The sequence below is a fragment of the Megalops cyprinoides genome, chromosome 10, assembly GCF_013368585.1.
Source record: "Megalops cyprinoides isolate fMegCyp1 chromosome 10, fMegCyp1.pri, whole genome shotgun sequence".
In the NCBI taxonomy this organism is placed as follows: domain Eukaryota; kingdom Metazoa; phylum Chordata; class Actinopteri; order Elopiformes; family Megalopidae; genus Megalops; species Megalops cyprinoides.
The window spans coordinates 22,126,748-22,143,796 of NC_050592.1; the positions used below are offsets into that span (position 1 = coordinate 22,126,748).

The following is a 17,049-nucleotide window of genomic DNA, read 5'->3' on the forward strand; positions in this document are numbered from 1 at the left end:
TTATTTAACTTTCAACATCCACCACGTCCATGCAAGTCCATAGAAAATTAGACGCCTGCAATTATTTTCCACTAGAGTGCACTGTCGTCAAAGGAAGGGGTTGCACAATTTAACCCTCTGTATGAACATCGGTGCAAAAGTGAGCTTGTAGAAGCATCTGAGACTTCGCTCTAACCATCTTTCACGGAGGGAAGAGGAGAGGAGAGGCGGCTTCGGAGTGAGACAAACTCCATTTACCTTCGAGTGGGCTGGTTCTCCTAGCACTGATATAAACAATGGATTGAGGATGGAGTTAGACTCCCTGCACGGAGCGTTCGCCTTTCAAAGCCGACTTTACCCATATCACAACGTTTGAGCAAGGAAGTTTTTCTTGCAGCATCTGGTCGGGAATATTTTTCATGTTAGCTGAAGGTGAGTTTATTTCAAGCCTTCATACATTACTGCTTAAAGATGCGCTGAGCAATGCATGTTTAATGACATCGGTGGAATATCTGTTCGCTTTTTGTGTTAGGCATTCACAGCAGTTAATTTTGCTTGTGCATTGTGATAAATTATTAAAGTTTCTCTGGAAGTTTTTACAATATCACCCAGGGTGCCATCTCAATATAGTGAGCTTTGGCATCCTTTATTTCAAAGTGGCACACTATTGCAACGAAAAGATAAATGTAAACTTTTATATTAGATTTATTTTTCCATTGTGTCTAAGGTAAAATAACATTAGGCTATTTATGGTGTTGAAACCAGCACCCAGATATTTGAAGAATTATTGCTGATGCACATCCTTGCACTATGCTTTGCTTACCATTCATAACAAATGAGTTTCTATCTCTACATTTATCACTCCGTTATCTTTATCTATAACAGATAGTGTAGCACCGTCTCTCCCATGAAATGCGTAGTTGAAGTCAAGAGAATCGACAAGATTATTCAGAATAGATGACATGTTTTAGGCAAAACCCAAATTTAACCTGTAGTTTTCATGGATACCACGATGTGGGAACCATACGATAAATTTTTATGTTGGAAAACTGGGCTTCTCAAGCCTTTCCCCCAATGTCACCCCTTCTTCAGAAGGGGTGTGATTCATGGCGTATGATTCTGTCATTCTCGTGAAACATTCTGGTAATTTTTGGATGTCTGTGACGATACGTCTTGACGGTTGGATTGTCAGAATCCCAAACTGCACCTTTTATGCTAACATTGTTGACACCGAGATCAACCGATTTTGTCGAAGTCTTTCTATCAAGCTTCAACGCTTAAGACTCCGTAACCACGGGCAATTTCACCCGCATTATCTACGAACAGCTTCGCTATCAGTAGAGTGGAATCACGCAGTATAAATTAACTGTAGAGTGCGCTTAACTGCGAGTTCCAGATGTGTATCGTCAACGTAAATATATCTACATATAGCGCCATGGCCTATCAGGTACAAAGTTGGTGAAACTGGAGACAAAAGTGCAATGGAGAAGCTTTCTCGAAGGAGACAACTTTTGAATGGTCGGTTATAATTATTTGTCCTAAAAATTAAATTCCATTTTCATATGTCCTTAATAACTTTAAACTGTGTGTGAAAGAAAACAGATGCTGTTTGCATGAAGAAGGTTATAATGCGTGCACTTATATAAATACACAATACATTTCAGTGACTTTTGGTTACATTAAATTTTTGTTGTCGTTGAGATTTTCGCAGTTTGGTCTCATGGGAAAATTTAGAAGCGTTGGTGATTTGCGTGATCGCCGGTTGGGGGCGAACAAGCAACACAACGATTCAAAACAGCCATTTCAGTCGCAGTTATGGAAACTAATACATGACAGCAATATAACGAATCGGATATTGAAAGTTGACGAAATAAAGTGGCATGGATATGATGTTATTAATTTCTGTCATTTAAATGAACAAATATCTAAGCATTAGTGTCAAATATGAGTTTATTTCGTCGGCGCACCGAATGCTAACAGTACTTTGCGTCTCTTTCTGACAGTTGAGAACATTTGATCTGCGCCTTACTTGAGGAGAAACCAATGCCCTATGCTCCATAAAGACTTGAAGTGGAATATGTATTCACCTTGAAAATCATATGTGATTTTATTCAAACGTTTTTGTCTTGTCTCAAACGAACCGTGTAAATATATAGAAGAAAGTGCCATCGATTTAAGGACAAATAGATTGCTTTTAAAATACTGCTCGCATCATTCATTTTTATCATTGACATTTTATCATGGATCATTTGACTTAATTTAAAGTGATCCACGTCAATTTAACAGGCTTTCTTAATGGGCTAGTACCATACAGCAGGACTAATACTGGTTTACAGTCCAGCGTCCCCATCACTTAACATGCATACACTTTCGGTTATCTGCAGACCTCCCACTTTTCCAAAAAAGTTAATGTGTGGAAAAATACATATTCATTCCACCTCCTTGCAAACATGTCAGGTCATAGTGTGCCTGATAATCTCAGATGAAGGAATGCCAGGAGGAGTTGTGTTTTGCATTTTGTTGATTCCTGAGAGATTGTGTATGCCAGGCACTTGCCCTCACCTGCCCCCACAGCCACATGATTTAAGCATGTACGTGGCATTTTTAGAGGAAGGAGTGCTGCACAGATTAATTACAGGACATTCACAGTAGGCAACTAAACTGGCGCTTAGAAAAGCACATACCCCTATCACCGTACATATCTGTTGTATCAAGCTTTCTTGTCTGAAAACCTGTTGTTCTCACCAACTTTATTCAAAATCAATTTATAACTCTTCCTGTTTACAGACGAACAGATAAGCACATACAGTATCACAAAATACCAATCACTTTAATTAAATAAAATGTTACGTTTTTAGCTTAATTTGTGATAAAAATAATTAGTATTTAATGATGCCTCCAGTAGTCTGATTTCTGTATATATAGGTGTACGTGCAGAATGCAGATCTGTCGTTTATTTTTATGACACCATCAAGGACTGCTTTACACTGAAGTTGTGATTTTCACCTCATTTTATATTACCATAATATACATGGTACACTGGTCACTCAGAACCATTTTAAGTAAAAAAAAAATGAATAGAATAAGGTTGGCTCAAATATGCTTAATTTTTAAAATGCTTTTTCTTCTTTATACAGCAACAACCTTGTGCAAGAGCACTGAAGCAAGGGAAATTGCGATACTACACTACACTCACACTACTAATCACGTCACATTTCAGTTGAGTGGTGCTTATTGGAGGATAGTCACTACTCCACTGACATCATCCGTGCAACTCACAGGCGCCTGATGAATCACATAACCAAACCCTGGCTGACCTACCCACCCCTGTCCCTTGGTGGAATGCAGTCAATTTATTCCTCTGCTCTTCTGGTCAATGTAAGCAAATGACAAACCCGATGTCGAACGCGAGCCATGGGCTCAGTCTGTGTTCGAGGGAATGCCCTGCTAACTGACTCACTCGGCCCACTCTGCTCAATTCGGCAAGTTGTTTATCCACTGCAGACACTGATAGTCTCCAGGTCCTTTGAGAGAAATGACATCAACATTTTTAGGGTGCAATTTGCTTATGTTGACCTTACATACTATTTCTCTTGCTGCCACAAGCCACAGCATACTGTAAGTGAGAAGGATTTGAAGGAGAAAATGAAGTTCACTGAAGTGGAAAGAGACGTATTTAGTTTGAAGAGATTCAGAGAGACCATGACAGGAAAGAACTCCGCTACAGATATGTGGCTAGAGGGGTGCTCGCAGCACCTGCAGAGTGGCACTTTTTTCTCCACAGGGATCCCAACAAATGGTGTGGAGCTGCACAATATATCCAGTATGTTCACTATGGATCTGCATGCTGTGCCATTGGAATCATGCAGATTGTATTGAGTATTACGAACTTTGTGTGTGTGTGTGTGTGTGTGTGTGCATGGTAGGACACGGCATTCCTAAATGCAGTCAAAATCAGATACCCTCATTAGAGTTGTCCAGGCCTAAAATCAGTACTGTGTTTCCTCCATGTGTTTACAGTATCAATATAATGGTATTATCAGGGGATGCGGGAAACAACATTGATCTGTGTTTCCATGCTTAAGGATTTAAGTGGACTATACATCCCCCACCCCTTCCTTGAAGACAGTTTTGTCTGTTTCCTACTTAGAGTTACATTACATTAATGAGAGTTACGTTACATTGAAGTAGCCTCTAGAAAAATGAATCCTCTTGAACCTGGACTAAGTGTATTCAGAGAACTTTTGGTGTAGTGGTTTGGTTTAGGGAAAATTGTACCAGTAAATGGTTCTCTGACTGAGGGTAGTTACCGCCTCTGTTTCTGAGATCATCAACCCACTGACATGTAAAATAACAACCACCACTAACAGGAGGTCTTAACATTGGGATAAAATTCTAGTGTGGCTGTGATAGCAGGTTGACTGTCACTGGTGCATCCTGAATTGGCTTGTTTTTCCATTTCCACTCGAGTGTTTAATGCTAATCATTAATTCACAACCTAATTTGTCTACTTCCTTAAGAATAATGAGCAATCGTTTGTAAATTTGCAGGTGGCCTTGTTAGCATCAACAAGCTATTGTAACGGCTGATGAGCAGATTGCATCTAGGTGAATAATTACTTTGGTTGTCTAGGTAAATGAATGGGAAAAAAAGGACTAATGAGGTCTGTTTGATTTGATCCGGAATTTAATCAATCTCTGGTACCAAAATAAGAATTAGAAGAATTTTACAACAGCAGCATTGTAATCTGACAGAAAATGGCCATTGTTCATCAGAAATTCAAACATCTGGTCCAGGGCCGTTATGTATTTGTTGTTCATTTTTGCAGCGCTGTTCAGAAATAGCTGTGCTGATGTTTACAGTTTACAGTAAAAGGGAGGTGGAAGCACACAGATTTAGCAGATGGCACAATGACCTCCATGTGATGCTCTCATGAGATCCACACGCATTTTATTTTTGCAGGAAAGCTGAATTTGCTGTCAGTGCCTTTGAAACATTGCTTTGAGTGTATTGCATTGTGTTGCACCATTTTTTTTTACTCTGTAATCGTTTGTGAAGGTCATGAGTGTTTGACTAGCATGTGAAATGAATCACGTCTGATAACAATCCTACTGCTGGAGAAGCAGCTGGGCATAGCAATGTGATTGTTTCACACCTATGGTCTAGTAGAGAGACTCTCTTTACTGTTTTTAGCTCTCTCTCTCTGTGTCTCACACACATGCATACATGCACAGAGAATTAAACCTGTCAAGTTAAAAATATATCAGGGTTCTCAAGGGTCTCAGATGGCAAGGCACTCGTTTTGATTGCTGGCCAAGCTCTACAGCCAGGGTTTGAGTCCGGGTGTGTCATCTGCCAATAACAGTAGGGATGCCATGTAGGTAGATGGGTTGATTGGCAAGGGTTCACTTGTCACATTGCTCTCGGCAAACTGCAACTCATCAGACACCTGTCTATAGGTGGTATCAAACATGTCATTTGCTAATCAGTGAGAGGGAAAGGTTTGATAATCTTTCCTCAAGCTATGACATATTGCAACATAGCCGGAGTGAATTTATAATTATTCTTGTACCAATCAGGAGGCTGCAGTAGGCTCTGTTTTTGGTCATTACGGTCTGCAATGGGGATGATTAGTGGAAATATTATGTTGTTATATTATATTGTCAATATTTTACATATATTAGAAAATATATTTTTAAATATATTTTCTAATATATGTAAAATATTGACAATATATTAGTGGTAGTGAACATTGACTGAATTGCTTATGTCAGACATACTGTATATAATCACATAATACAGAATCACAAAGTTGTCAAAGCATGATTGTAACAATGTCATGTAGTGATAATGCTTTTTTATGTGCGTGTTCAGACATCATAGTCATCCCTGACAAAACAATGTACAGTTTGCAAAGGCATAGTAACATTAACATGGAAACCTGCTTCTGCTATGAAAAATAATTTCTTATGACATAGTAATGATGTGGTTTCTCGTATTCACTATTTATTTGACATTTGGCTTGCATACCATTATTCTGTTTGGATTAACAGGCTGTTTTCAAAATATAATTCATTGACTGTGTGTCACTATAATTGTCAGATTAATATTCATGTGACCAAATGTATTTGGCTTGGAATCAAAGCATCATTTCAGCTGAAGACATTTGTAAAACTTTAAATGGCAGTTCAATGATTCAGGAGGAATAGTGCCATCTGATGACGATGAATAGAACTGCCTAAGCCATTACCTGCTGAACGCGTGCCTTAATCTAAAATTAATCAATGCCTCCCCCTCCCCGACCCACACATGAAAAACATCAATTATTGAAGGTGCAGAGAGAGATACAAGTATTCGTGTCAGCCTCTCTCTCACAGTGCAGTTCTAGATATGCAAAGCTGCTTCGCTTGGGCTGATACCTCACTCAAATCCCTTTAGCAGTTATCACCTGCAATTCAATTGCTCCAAAATACATTTAAAACCAAATAATGCCATTAGTGTTAAAGAGTGCCTTTGGCTTTGTACACATACATGAACTAAACTGTTTGCTGTTTTATTTTCATATGCACTTGACTTATGTGCTATAGAAAAGCAACATTTACCATGAGACTGCAAATTTTAAGGCAGTGGCCATTGACCTGTTACTGGATTAGTGCTGAGGAATGGCCCGCTTGCTGTAGTAGACAGAGGAGAAATGAGGAGAGAAACAACCTGGCATGAGACAGTTAGTAAGGTGTATGGGTGTAATACATATGACATATTCAATGATGTACATGCATCCCTCATTTATAACTTGTTAGTGGACCTCTGATGTTTCATATTGCATATGCAAGTTGCAAGTTGCACTACAGCAAAGCTCAACAAGCATGTTAACATGAACACTTGAGGTTTTTTTTTTTTCTAACACCAATATCTGGCTTTTTAATGCTTGCAGAAAAGAAGTATATATTATTATCAGAATGGTGTAATATTACATTGTTTTCCCAAAAATGTAGTGGAACGTAGTCTTTCTTGAACTGTTGAAAGGCAATCATTGGCCATGTTTCTTTTTTGCGTTGAGAAGGTGAGAACTTAATTTCTGTAAATCCTGGGAGTGGCAGGATAATCCTGTGGATGTCATGCTTTGCTTGGGAGGAAAAGAACACGGTGGAGAGATCAGGGCTCTGACAATCAGGGAGAGGGCTGATTGTGCGTGTGTTGTGTGTGCGTATGTGCATGCTCGTGTGTGTGTGTGTGTACGTGTGTAGTAACGATATAGATTGCAAACCGAATCTGTCAGCTGGTGGGGTAGCGTCTTAAGAAAATGCTCTGCTTTAAGTGTGCATTGACTAATCTTTTCAATAGCTCACAAAATATAAAAACAAAAATTAATGTAAAAAAATGACCAATTGTTTAATAGTTCACAAAACTGAACACTAAATGGCAAAACACAAAACAACATATGAAATAGGAAAAGCGCCACGCCTTCACTAAGAAACACAGTCGTTATGTTGACAGAGCACAGCAACAAATGACACACACATCACCAGAAATGTCCTCGCCACTGCCGTGGCCCCCACCCTCCACATGCAAAGCCTTTTGACAGCGGGGGCTCTGGCTCTGTAGTAGGAAAATGACACAGGCCTTTGGTAGATGCCATGCACAGCATCTCAGGTGCACGCATGGTAGATGGCTGCATTGGTATGAGTTACAATCACAGCAGTGTTGTAGGGCGCTCCTCAACAGGATAAGTGGAGGTATTAGTCCACGGTCAGCCTTGAGCAAGGCATCGTGGAAAATGGGAGAGGAAGGTGCAACGCCAGACTGCTTAATAACACCAGGCTGTTTCCCTCTATTTCTCATATAGGGCAGACAGATCAGGGGCAGAATGAGGAGTGATGACTGGGTCCTCAGTCGGTGGCTCTATAAGCTTGAGACACTAACCTCTTGCCCTGCACTGCGTGATTGGGGAGAATTTCCACTCAGACTTGACAAAGCCTCCCTCAGCATATCATCCCTGCAGTTGTTTCCTAGCTAATCCTCAACACAGTGCCAAGCAGGCCCCTCAAAGTGTGTCCTTACACACTGGTCCAAATGTGCTTCTACACCATCACACTGGGGTGAAAATAGCCCTGCAGGCACCAAAGTTCTTACTAAAGGGGTGCTTGCCTTAAATGCAGCAGTAAAAAAAAAGAAACAGTGCCTTGCTATGCAAAGACAAGACAGAGTTGTGCATTTGATTAATACTGTGGAAGCTGTGAGGGAAATGGAAGCTGTTTTGGTAGTAACGTGTTTGATGCGGAAGTGCACTTTAGCAAGGACCGTCCTGACAACCTGATCTGAACCCTGTTTCCCATCAGTAGTGGACTGAGTGGATGTTGTACAATGAATATTTACAATAGAAACATTGCAACCCATGCTCTTGTTTCTCTTCTTCCTGCTGGAATAATATCTGGTCTGGAATGTAAAATCAGATTTTATTGCAGGCCCCGTTGTTAAAGTTAGATTAATGAGGTTAATTTTTAAAAATTGAAATAAAAATGAAAAAAAGCCCCCAAAAGTTAAGTATTCCCTGATAAACAATAAAACATAAACCTTGGAAGAAAAAGTGTGCAAATGCATGTAGTTATGCATGTTAGCATTTGCCTTTTTGATGCATTTCTACTAATGAATTAAGCTTAACTTTTTATTAAGTACACAAAATAATAATAGAGGGCACATAGTCAATAGTTAACAAGCATCTAATTTTAGAGAGTCAAATCATTTAGAAATAATTTATTTTAAAATGTACTTTTCCTATGTTAACATCTGTTTTCTATAATTAAATGTCAGCTTCTTAGGCTAATTTTTCACACTTTTGAAAATTGAGTCACATTCTGACAGTTGTATAGCAATAAAAATCATATTACTTGTTTATGACCGGCTTACTATCTGTTGATTAAATGTTTAAAAAATAAGTGATGTTTAATCATACATAACATATTTTTTAGATGAATGGTATGATCAGGCATTTAAAATAAACAAGTACAAATAAACAAGAACTATATTGGCTACAGTAATGTCATGAAGTTAATGACAAGTACAATGTAGTCTCAAATGTCTGCCAGAGATGTTACAATGTCTCCCTCGAATCCCTTCAAAAAGGGAACAGATCAAACACGTTTAGAGTGCAGAGAGTTTATCCTGCCTCATTACATTATCAAGTCATTAAGTGCAGCCTCTAATGGCCCCTCTTACCAGCTGACAGTGAGCGACTGAGTTTGGCCATTTACCGCATCAACATTTTTCATGATCACTGGAGCAGGGAGAGGACCATGGTGGATCACCAGGTCCAAAGGGATCAGAAGGGCTGTGCAGTGAACCTCACCCTTGTCCCCATTCACTGCCGCATGACACCTTATTCATGACTGTGTTATCTCCCCAAAGGGACATGCTGTGTCCTCTTAAGTAAGTGTAAGCTAAGTGAATTAGGCATACCCTCCATTACTTGTGTTTACACTCCCATTTTATCACAGTGAACTACAAAGCATTTCTTCCCAAAATCCTTAATAGGAAACTGGTGGTGCTTTGACCGTGATGTCTATGACAGTATTGCCAGTTAAAGCTGTTTTATTATTGAGTGCTGTTTGTAATATATTTGAAAACAAAGATGATAATAGTTAAAGCATATAAATTTATCTTTAACCTTCCTTTTCTGCATAAATGGTCTATGACAATTTATAATAGCTACAAATATATATCTTCATAATAACTAAAAAATACTTCATCAAGGAAAAGTCAATACCTGATGTTTTAACGTGTGTATTTGCTGCTCATTTATTGCATTTTGAAAAGTTCAACAGATTTCAACAGAAAGTGAATACTGAAGGCAACCAATTTTACAGTGAAATGTGCCAACTGGTTGATGATTAAGTCCAGAAAGTCAGCATTTATAAATGCTGGGCAGCACATAGGTCAGGAGTTTTACAAAGGGCTAACATTTCATTGCATGGATATTTAGTGTTTTAAGGCTATTTATTTTAAGTCTTATATTTGAAATTGCAGTAGAGGTCTTGTATTTTGGTCGCAAGTTGTTATTTTCTCTTCTGGTTCCATGAAACAGATTTGCGTGAATGTCATTTAGAAAAAGCACTAATAAGATGAACAGAATTCCAGTTTATAATTATAATATGTAGTGTTGTTGTTACAGTTCTGTGGTGACACAAGAAAAGTAGCACATTGTTACAGTGTTACAGCAATATAGCAAGAACAGTCGTGGATTAGCTGGGATTTGCATTGGCCTAGTCTCTTGGTAAAGGAACTGTTGCATCATTTGCTGTGAGGTTTGTCAGAGTCTGTGTTTTCTGCTGTAGCACGTAGAAAGTTTCTGTATTTCGGTTGCAGGATTTTGCTCTGCTTGAATCATAGATGCACAGCTAGCATTTTTAAGTCACATATTTTCACAAAGGCTGTGGTACTACAATGCGTAAGATACCATCTTGTGCGACTGCAGTATCATCTCAGGGATAAATCATACTGGAAACTTTGCAGTGTTATCAAGTTGTGACTCAAAAAGATCAAAGAATAATGGGGAAACTGTGAGGGAGAAGGAATTTGAGTCTTTTTTGGTTTTTCTTCTGTGCAGATTGTGGTGTTTAATGTGTAGCCCTGTCAGATCTGAAAAGTTTTATTAACTACCCGTCTGTTTCTTATGTTGTTGTTCTTGTGTTCGGTGAGCTGAAGACAAATTTCCACCCTGGTGGATAATAAAGATACATTCTATTCTATTCTATTCTATTATAGCACTGTTGTAGGTATGATGGATTGTTTTCCAGTATTTCAGGAGATATCATTTCATTGACTTGTTCCTTATTTATCAGACCTACACTGTAATTCAGATGCACTGTGCACTCATCATCTCATAGAGTAGAGTCTAGAGAAGAATGATTATTGCTGTATTGACACCTTCATGTAGTTTCACAGTTTATAAATCTTTTACAGTGGATTTTAAAGCTAAACTATTCTTTGGATTCATTTTTTCCCTTTTGTTTGGATTTCTACAGTTGTTTATGTGAGTGAAATGTGGAACTGTATTACAAGGTCAACACAACACAAGGCCTTAGACTGAGAAACAGCAAGTAACACCATTTTACTGGAATACGTTCCAATGAGAAGTCCTTGCCTCCCTGTGAATGCTATATTTATTTGTTGAAAGCTGCTTCTGATTTGACTGATTGCCACCAACTTACAAATCAGGTAAACAGCTGATTCTTTAGCAGTGGTGTCATATAGAATTACATGCTTGGTTTTATTCAATCTACAATTAACAGCTCTTTCCAAAAAGATGTTCTGAACAAAGGGGCATTGCTGCCTGATAATTTAGAATGACAGAAACTTCTGTATTAGGTTAAGAATTGTGTGTGAACTTGTACAAATATTTAAATTTGACGCTATCTGGCCAATCAGCCCTTTCTGTTTCTGTGGGAAGTATTCTTTGCTCACAGCTTAGTTACACTATGAGTAGGTGATCAAAATACATAATCACAGAATGGCAGTCCTGGTAGTTACTTGGCCACTGCTTGCCTTACACAGACTATCAGTGGTTAAACAACATAATGAGCTCTTTACATTAAGATAAATAGGTGTTTGCAAATTATCCACCTGAGATGGTGTTGCCTGGAGTGATAGCATGGGCTCTGGCAGTAGATCGGTCTTATTCTTCCTTTTCCAAAGTGTGTTTAATTGCTTTGAGATCAGCCTCAGGACTGCTATTGTGCTCTGTCACTTGCTATTAACCTATCAGGCTGTATTTGCCACAAGCATCTGTCTAAATCCAATTATAAAAGAGGGACCTGTTTGATTAGAACTCCTTCCTCCTTCCTATCAGAGCTAACTGAATCCTAACATTAATGCTGTTCCTGCAAGAGCAGTCTAATCACCTTGTGTTTCAATTTTGACCTTGATTCTTTTGTTCCTTTTACCAAACTGGTTGAATGTAATACAATCACATGGACAATGTGTCTCACTGTGTTCAATATATGGTACTAAACACAAAAACAAATATAACCACTGAGTCACCCATAGTGAATGCTCAACTGGTCCCCACACAATTGTCCAGAATAAAATAAAAAATATGTAGTGTCACATATTTGAAATATGACAACTGCTTTCTATATTCCTGGACATGGCACAGTTGTTGCTCACACTTGACCTGACCTGTAAATGTCACCTCCTGGTTAATCAGTCAGGGAGCACGACTCGCCGTGGGTCACCTGGCACCCTGCAGGGGGGTGAATCAGCAGACACCGGTTCAGCGCCACATGTGCCACAAGCAGGGTTGGGGGATTGGATGAGGTCTAACCCCCCTAATTAAGACTTGGACTCCCCCCCCAAAAGAGGTAAAAACAACAGTGCGGGGGGGTCGAAGCATTTATATATCCTTCTTACCTGTAATTTTTGGGGGGGGTCCAAGTCTCAATTCGGGGGGTCAGACCCCCCTCAGTCTCCCCTGTAATTCGAACCCTGGCCACAAGAATTGCCCCTGGCTGTCCGGCACGGTCCATCTGTTTGTCTGTCTCTCTGTCTGACTAAACTCTGCTCAATCTGCTGTGCTGGCAGGATTGCTCTCCACCAGGCTGATCTCTTTCTGCTTTGTACCTGTGCATCTGCCCCTCCACAGCACAAACGTCACAGAGGAAATGAGCAACATCTACGAATCTGCAGCCAACTCCCTGGGCCTCTTTAGCAGCCCCTGCCTGACAAAAGTGGAACTGCGTGTTGTCTGCAAGGGGATATCTGACAGGGATGCGCTGTCCAAGCCTGACCCCTGTGTTGTCCTCAAAATGCAGTCACATGGACAGTGGCTGGAGGTAAGCACCTATTCCTTCAGTATCATCTCTCCTATGATACCATTCTCATGTCTCCTATAGGCAGTGATGGGGGTGATACTGCTGTGCAACAGTTGTACAACTTGTTGTTTCCAAATTCTGTTGGGACAAATTTAAGTGACTCCGGAAATAGTAAGTTTAAACATGTCACTGGCAAACTCTTTGTTTTAAACCATTATGTGTGGCAATACCTCTTGGCATGGTTCACTAACCATATGGCATGCAAATGAAAGGGCGGTTATGGGAGGTGTTAGTAGTAGTGGCAAAGCAGCCAAGAATTCTGCTCAAGGGAATGGCACAAATCTGTTTGCACTATGGGCTGTCCCTATGGTGGTCTGCTGCGTTGACATGGTTACTCTTGCTTCCAGCCCATACATCTGCCTAGACCAGTTATTACACGTGGGCTTATGTACATGTATTATTCATGGGCTAAACAGATTCCCTGATACAGGCTGATTTTAAGCATTTAAGTATGTATCCCATTTGATGCATTTCTGGTGAAGCAACTGAGTTAGAGTACACTTGACTCAGGAATACAACAGGACTCCTTACTCTTGGATTTGAACCTGTGACCCTCGAGCCCAGCATTTGAGTCTAGAACCAGTTTAGATTATGAGTATGTGGTGAACATTCCTTAATACATTCCATTAGTAGCATTTATAAATCGGCCATTGAAGTGATGTGTGCTTAGATGGTTTATTTTCACTCACTGACTTCCTGCTGAAATGTTAAAATCAACTTCAACCCCAATCAGATGTGTGTGTTAAATTATAATTTCACTGTAATCTGTAGATGAGATACTAGTCCTGGATGCCCTTTAACAAATGTTGATCTTCTGAGCGAGCCTGCATTTAGAGGCAGGTCACACTTCCTCCTGCAGGTAAACAGATAGGAGCCAGCCTCTGTCTTGTAGCCTGTCACTTGCTTGAGTATGAAATCACAGCATATTACGGTCAACAGGAAGTGCCTCACTATTTAGTGCTGCAGTAAGGCCATTTCTTTTAGCTTCCCATTCCAAAAGGACTTCATTACCAGTTAATGGAGCCTGCTGGTGGCATCATTCTGATTCAGTTTTGTTCTCTAATAACTTCTCATGCACTTAAATAGCACATTTATTTGTGATTCATAAATTACCTCACCCTCCCTTCTTGGCTCAGTACCTTTTCGATGCAAATCAGTGTGCAATTTCAGTACTGGACCTATGTATACATTGCATACTTATTTATAAGTCTAGTCTATCTACAGACTATTTGTGTATTTTACACTTCAACATATGTCATAAAACTGTGACATATACTTATTTTTTTTCCATTCCAAGTTCCTAGACAGTTTTGGGGAGATTTTATCTGAGAGACTGCATGCGAGTATTGAAAACTTGAAGGCATGATGACTTTTTAATGTCACTATCAAGGACATTGACTTTATTTGATGGTAAAACACTCCTGTGCTTTATGAGAGAGTTAGATGGTTCTTTTAGACTATTCTCTTGTGACCTACTATATCAATCACAATGTCACACAAAAAACTTTGGGACAAGATTATACTGTGAGATAGTTTTATATATTTTTTCCAAACAGGTAAAAAAAGAAAAAAACAGCTAAGTGCTTTGTCGTTTCAAAGAAGGACACCATACATGTAGCAGTGTGCTGTTTTTGTTCAGAGTAGTGAAAAGTCTATTCAATATTTTTGAGGCGTGTTGGCATAGTGAATGTACCAGTATTATCTTTTCAAGGGTTATTTTGTTGAAGAGGTAACAGCATCTGTCTACAAATACAGTGCCACCAACCATATAATAAAGTTGATCACTCTGGTCTAGCAGACAGTCATGGAACAAGACCTTTCCTGAAGAAGAACAAGACATAATTGACCTTATGACAAGTGTTTATTCAGCACTCCTGTACAATTGGTACTTGATTTTCACACTTTCACTTTATTGCCTTCTCTTACAAGCTTTTGCTTTGCAGGGACTGCAATGCCAGTGCCTTCACATTTGCCTGCTTCAGGAGGGTCAACACTGTTATCGTTTCATTAATTACATGGATTTTGATATCCACTCCTGAGGATTTTAAACTAAAAATAATGTCCAGATATAGCCACAGGAGTGGAGAAGAAATAGCAGAGTGTTAAATTATGATAATTGTATGGACACACCAGCTGCTCCAACATCAGAGCTTTGCCAAAAGAATCCACCGGGGGTGGGGGAGAGTTGGGTATTTTTTTCCATCTTTCATGGGCTTCCAAAGCAGATTTCCCCCATAAACGGGCATCTCGTGAGCTGGAGCACTGGAGTCCACATCTCCGCAGTGGCATGGCACTCAATAAAACAAGTCCAAAAACCTTCCCATGCTTTTCACAGGCTCCCCTTTTATTGAGGAAACACAGCATGTGTAGAACTCTCACCTGTATTGCTATTCGTCCATATAGGCCAGGTTCAGGGAGTGTGTAAATCCTATAGTTTTTGGATTTGCATGAATGGAGGAGTCAACCTGAAGGCGAGTGTGTTCCTCAGGAATGTCAAGGCCACTGCTAGAACAAATTCTTCTTGTCTAAAGACATCATGAGCAAGATCAATCTTCTATATGTCCATAATATAACTCTCCATTTTACAAAGCAGTTCCTGTAGAATGATTTACAAAGTACATTGCAGTAAAGATTTTAAACTACAGAATTTCAAACAGATACAACATGGAACGGAATTGAAAAAGGTGCAGGGATACAATGAAAAGAACAAATCACACAATGACCATTTTAAAAACCACAAGACACAAACTATATTGGAGCCACTCTGGCCTAGGAACATATAATTGTATAGTTTCTGACTTTTCTGTAAGATCAAGGAGAATGCTGAACAAGCAAAAGGTGATACCTCAGTACTTTACTTACTTTAGTTTTTGTGACTAATAGCCAGCTACCTTTTGAGCAGCTGCCTCTGTTTTAGGCTGAGTGTTTCATTCACCTCCCCTTTTGATCTGTGACATTTTCCAGGATCACAGTATGATCTTTTTGTTTACAAGGCCAAATCCAGGACTTAGCAGAGAAGCTAAAGTGTTCCACTAGAGACACTGTAACTGGGAAAGCATCCTAACTGATTCGAGTGCCTCTCTCTCAAAGGTTAATACGTTCTGCCTGCCCCTGGCCTCTATCAGACAACTAGAGCTGCAGGCCAGGCAAGGGGGAGATGGGCTTCAGAATGAGCTGCCACCATCTCCTCATCTCCAACCCCAGCTTGTGTCACATGACCTGTTCAATGTGATCTTTTTTCAAGTTGACGCTGAAATATTTTACAAGGATGTCAGGCTGTGTGTGGGCCTAGGGGGCTGCTGCTATGTCTGGTGAAGTGAGTTGGTCAGAAAGGCATTGCGTGATAATTGCACATACAATACTAAAAATAAGTATACCTAGAGCTTTTTAAATAGAAATGTTATCATAGATTTTCCTCATAATTATAACATCTAATAAGACATTGAGATGGTTTTGACCCCGGGAGAAATGTTCAGTTAGATGGATCAAGCACAAATCAATTGGCATTTTTATGGCTTACAAAAGCTTCATACTCCAACTATTTTTGTAGACTTCCCCTAGGTGCCTTTTAACTACAGTGGGTGGTTAAAGTGTAACCATGCAATCATGTTTTTGAATGTGTTGCGTGACTCATTAATTACTAAAGGAAATGTGTGATTTGAGTGTTGGCCGAGCAAGTTCTGACTTTATCCTCCAAATAAACTTTTTTGGATAAAGAAAACAACAGAACACCTAGTCTATTGCATGTGACCCCCAACACACACACACACACATCCTGCTGTAACATCACTTTAAGTCTCACTACTCCAAGCTGTAATACACAGCATGTTTTAAACAGGGGCGGCACCAGAGATTTTCTTTTGCTGGTGCTATGGGGTTGCTTGACTTTTCAGCGAGGGTGTTCTGAAATTTAGGGTTTCCCATTAATGTGCCAGTTGCAACAGTTTAATTTCTACTGCAACACCCCCAACACACATACACACACGCGCGCACACACATGCATATACACAATACCCGCTACACTACAGTTACAGTGCCACTCTGTGTTAAACACAAGGCGAGATAGTCAGCTCATGGGATATAGATGTAAGGTTCACAAGTCACCCTACGTAAACACACCTCTGAATATAAAATTTCACACAATTATGCCACGGCCAGGGCTTGCACACAAGCAGCAAGCAACAGACACAGGTTTGTGCACATT

General features: G+C 39.6%; 1 protein-coding gene across 1 annotated transcript in view; it reads left to right on the forward strand.

The window, feature by feature from the left end:
* Positions 1-201: 201 nt before the first annotated feature.
* cpne4a (copine IVa) overlaps positions 202-17,049 on the forward strand; it is a 67,921-nt gene continuing 51,073 nt past the window's right edge. Inside the window, exons 1-2 of the mRNA XM_036538355.1 lie at positions 202-411; positions 12,617-12,806. Coding sequence (XP_036394248.1) covers positions 12,636-12,806 — 171 coding nt within the window. The 5' untranslated portion in view covers positions 202-411; positions 12,617-12,635. The remainder of the gene's footprint in view (positions 412-12,616; positions 12,807-17,049) is intronic.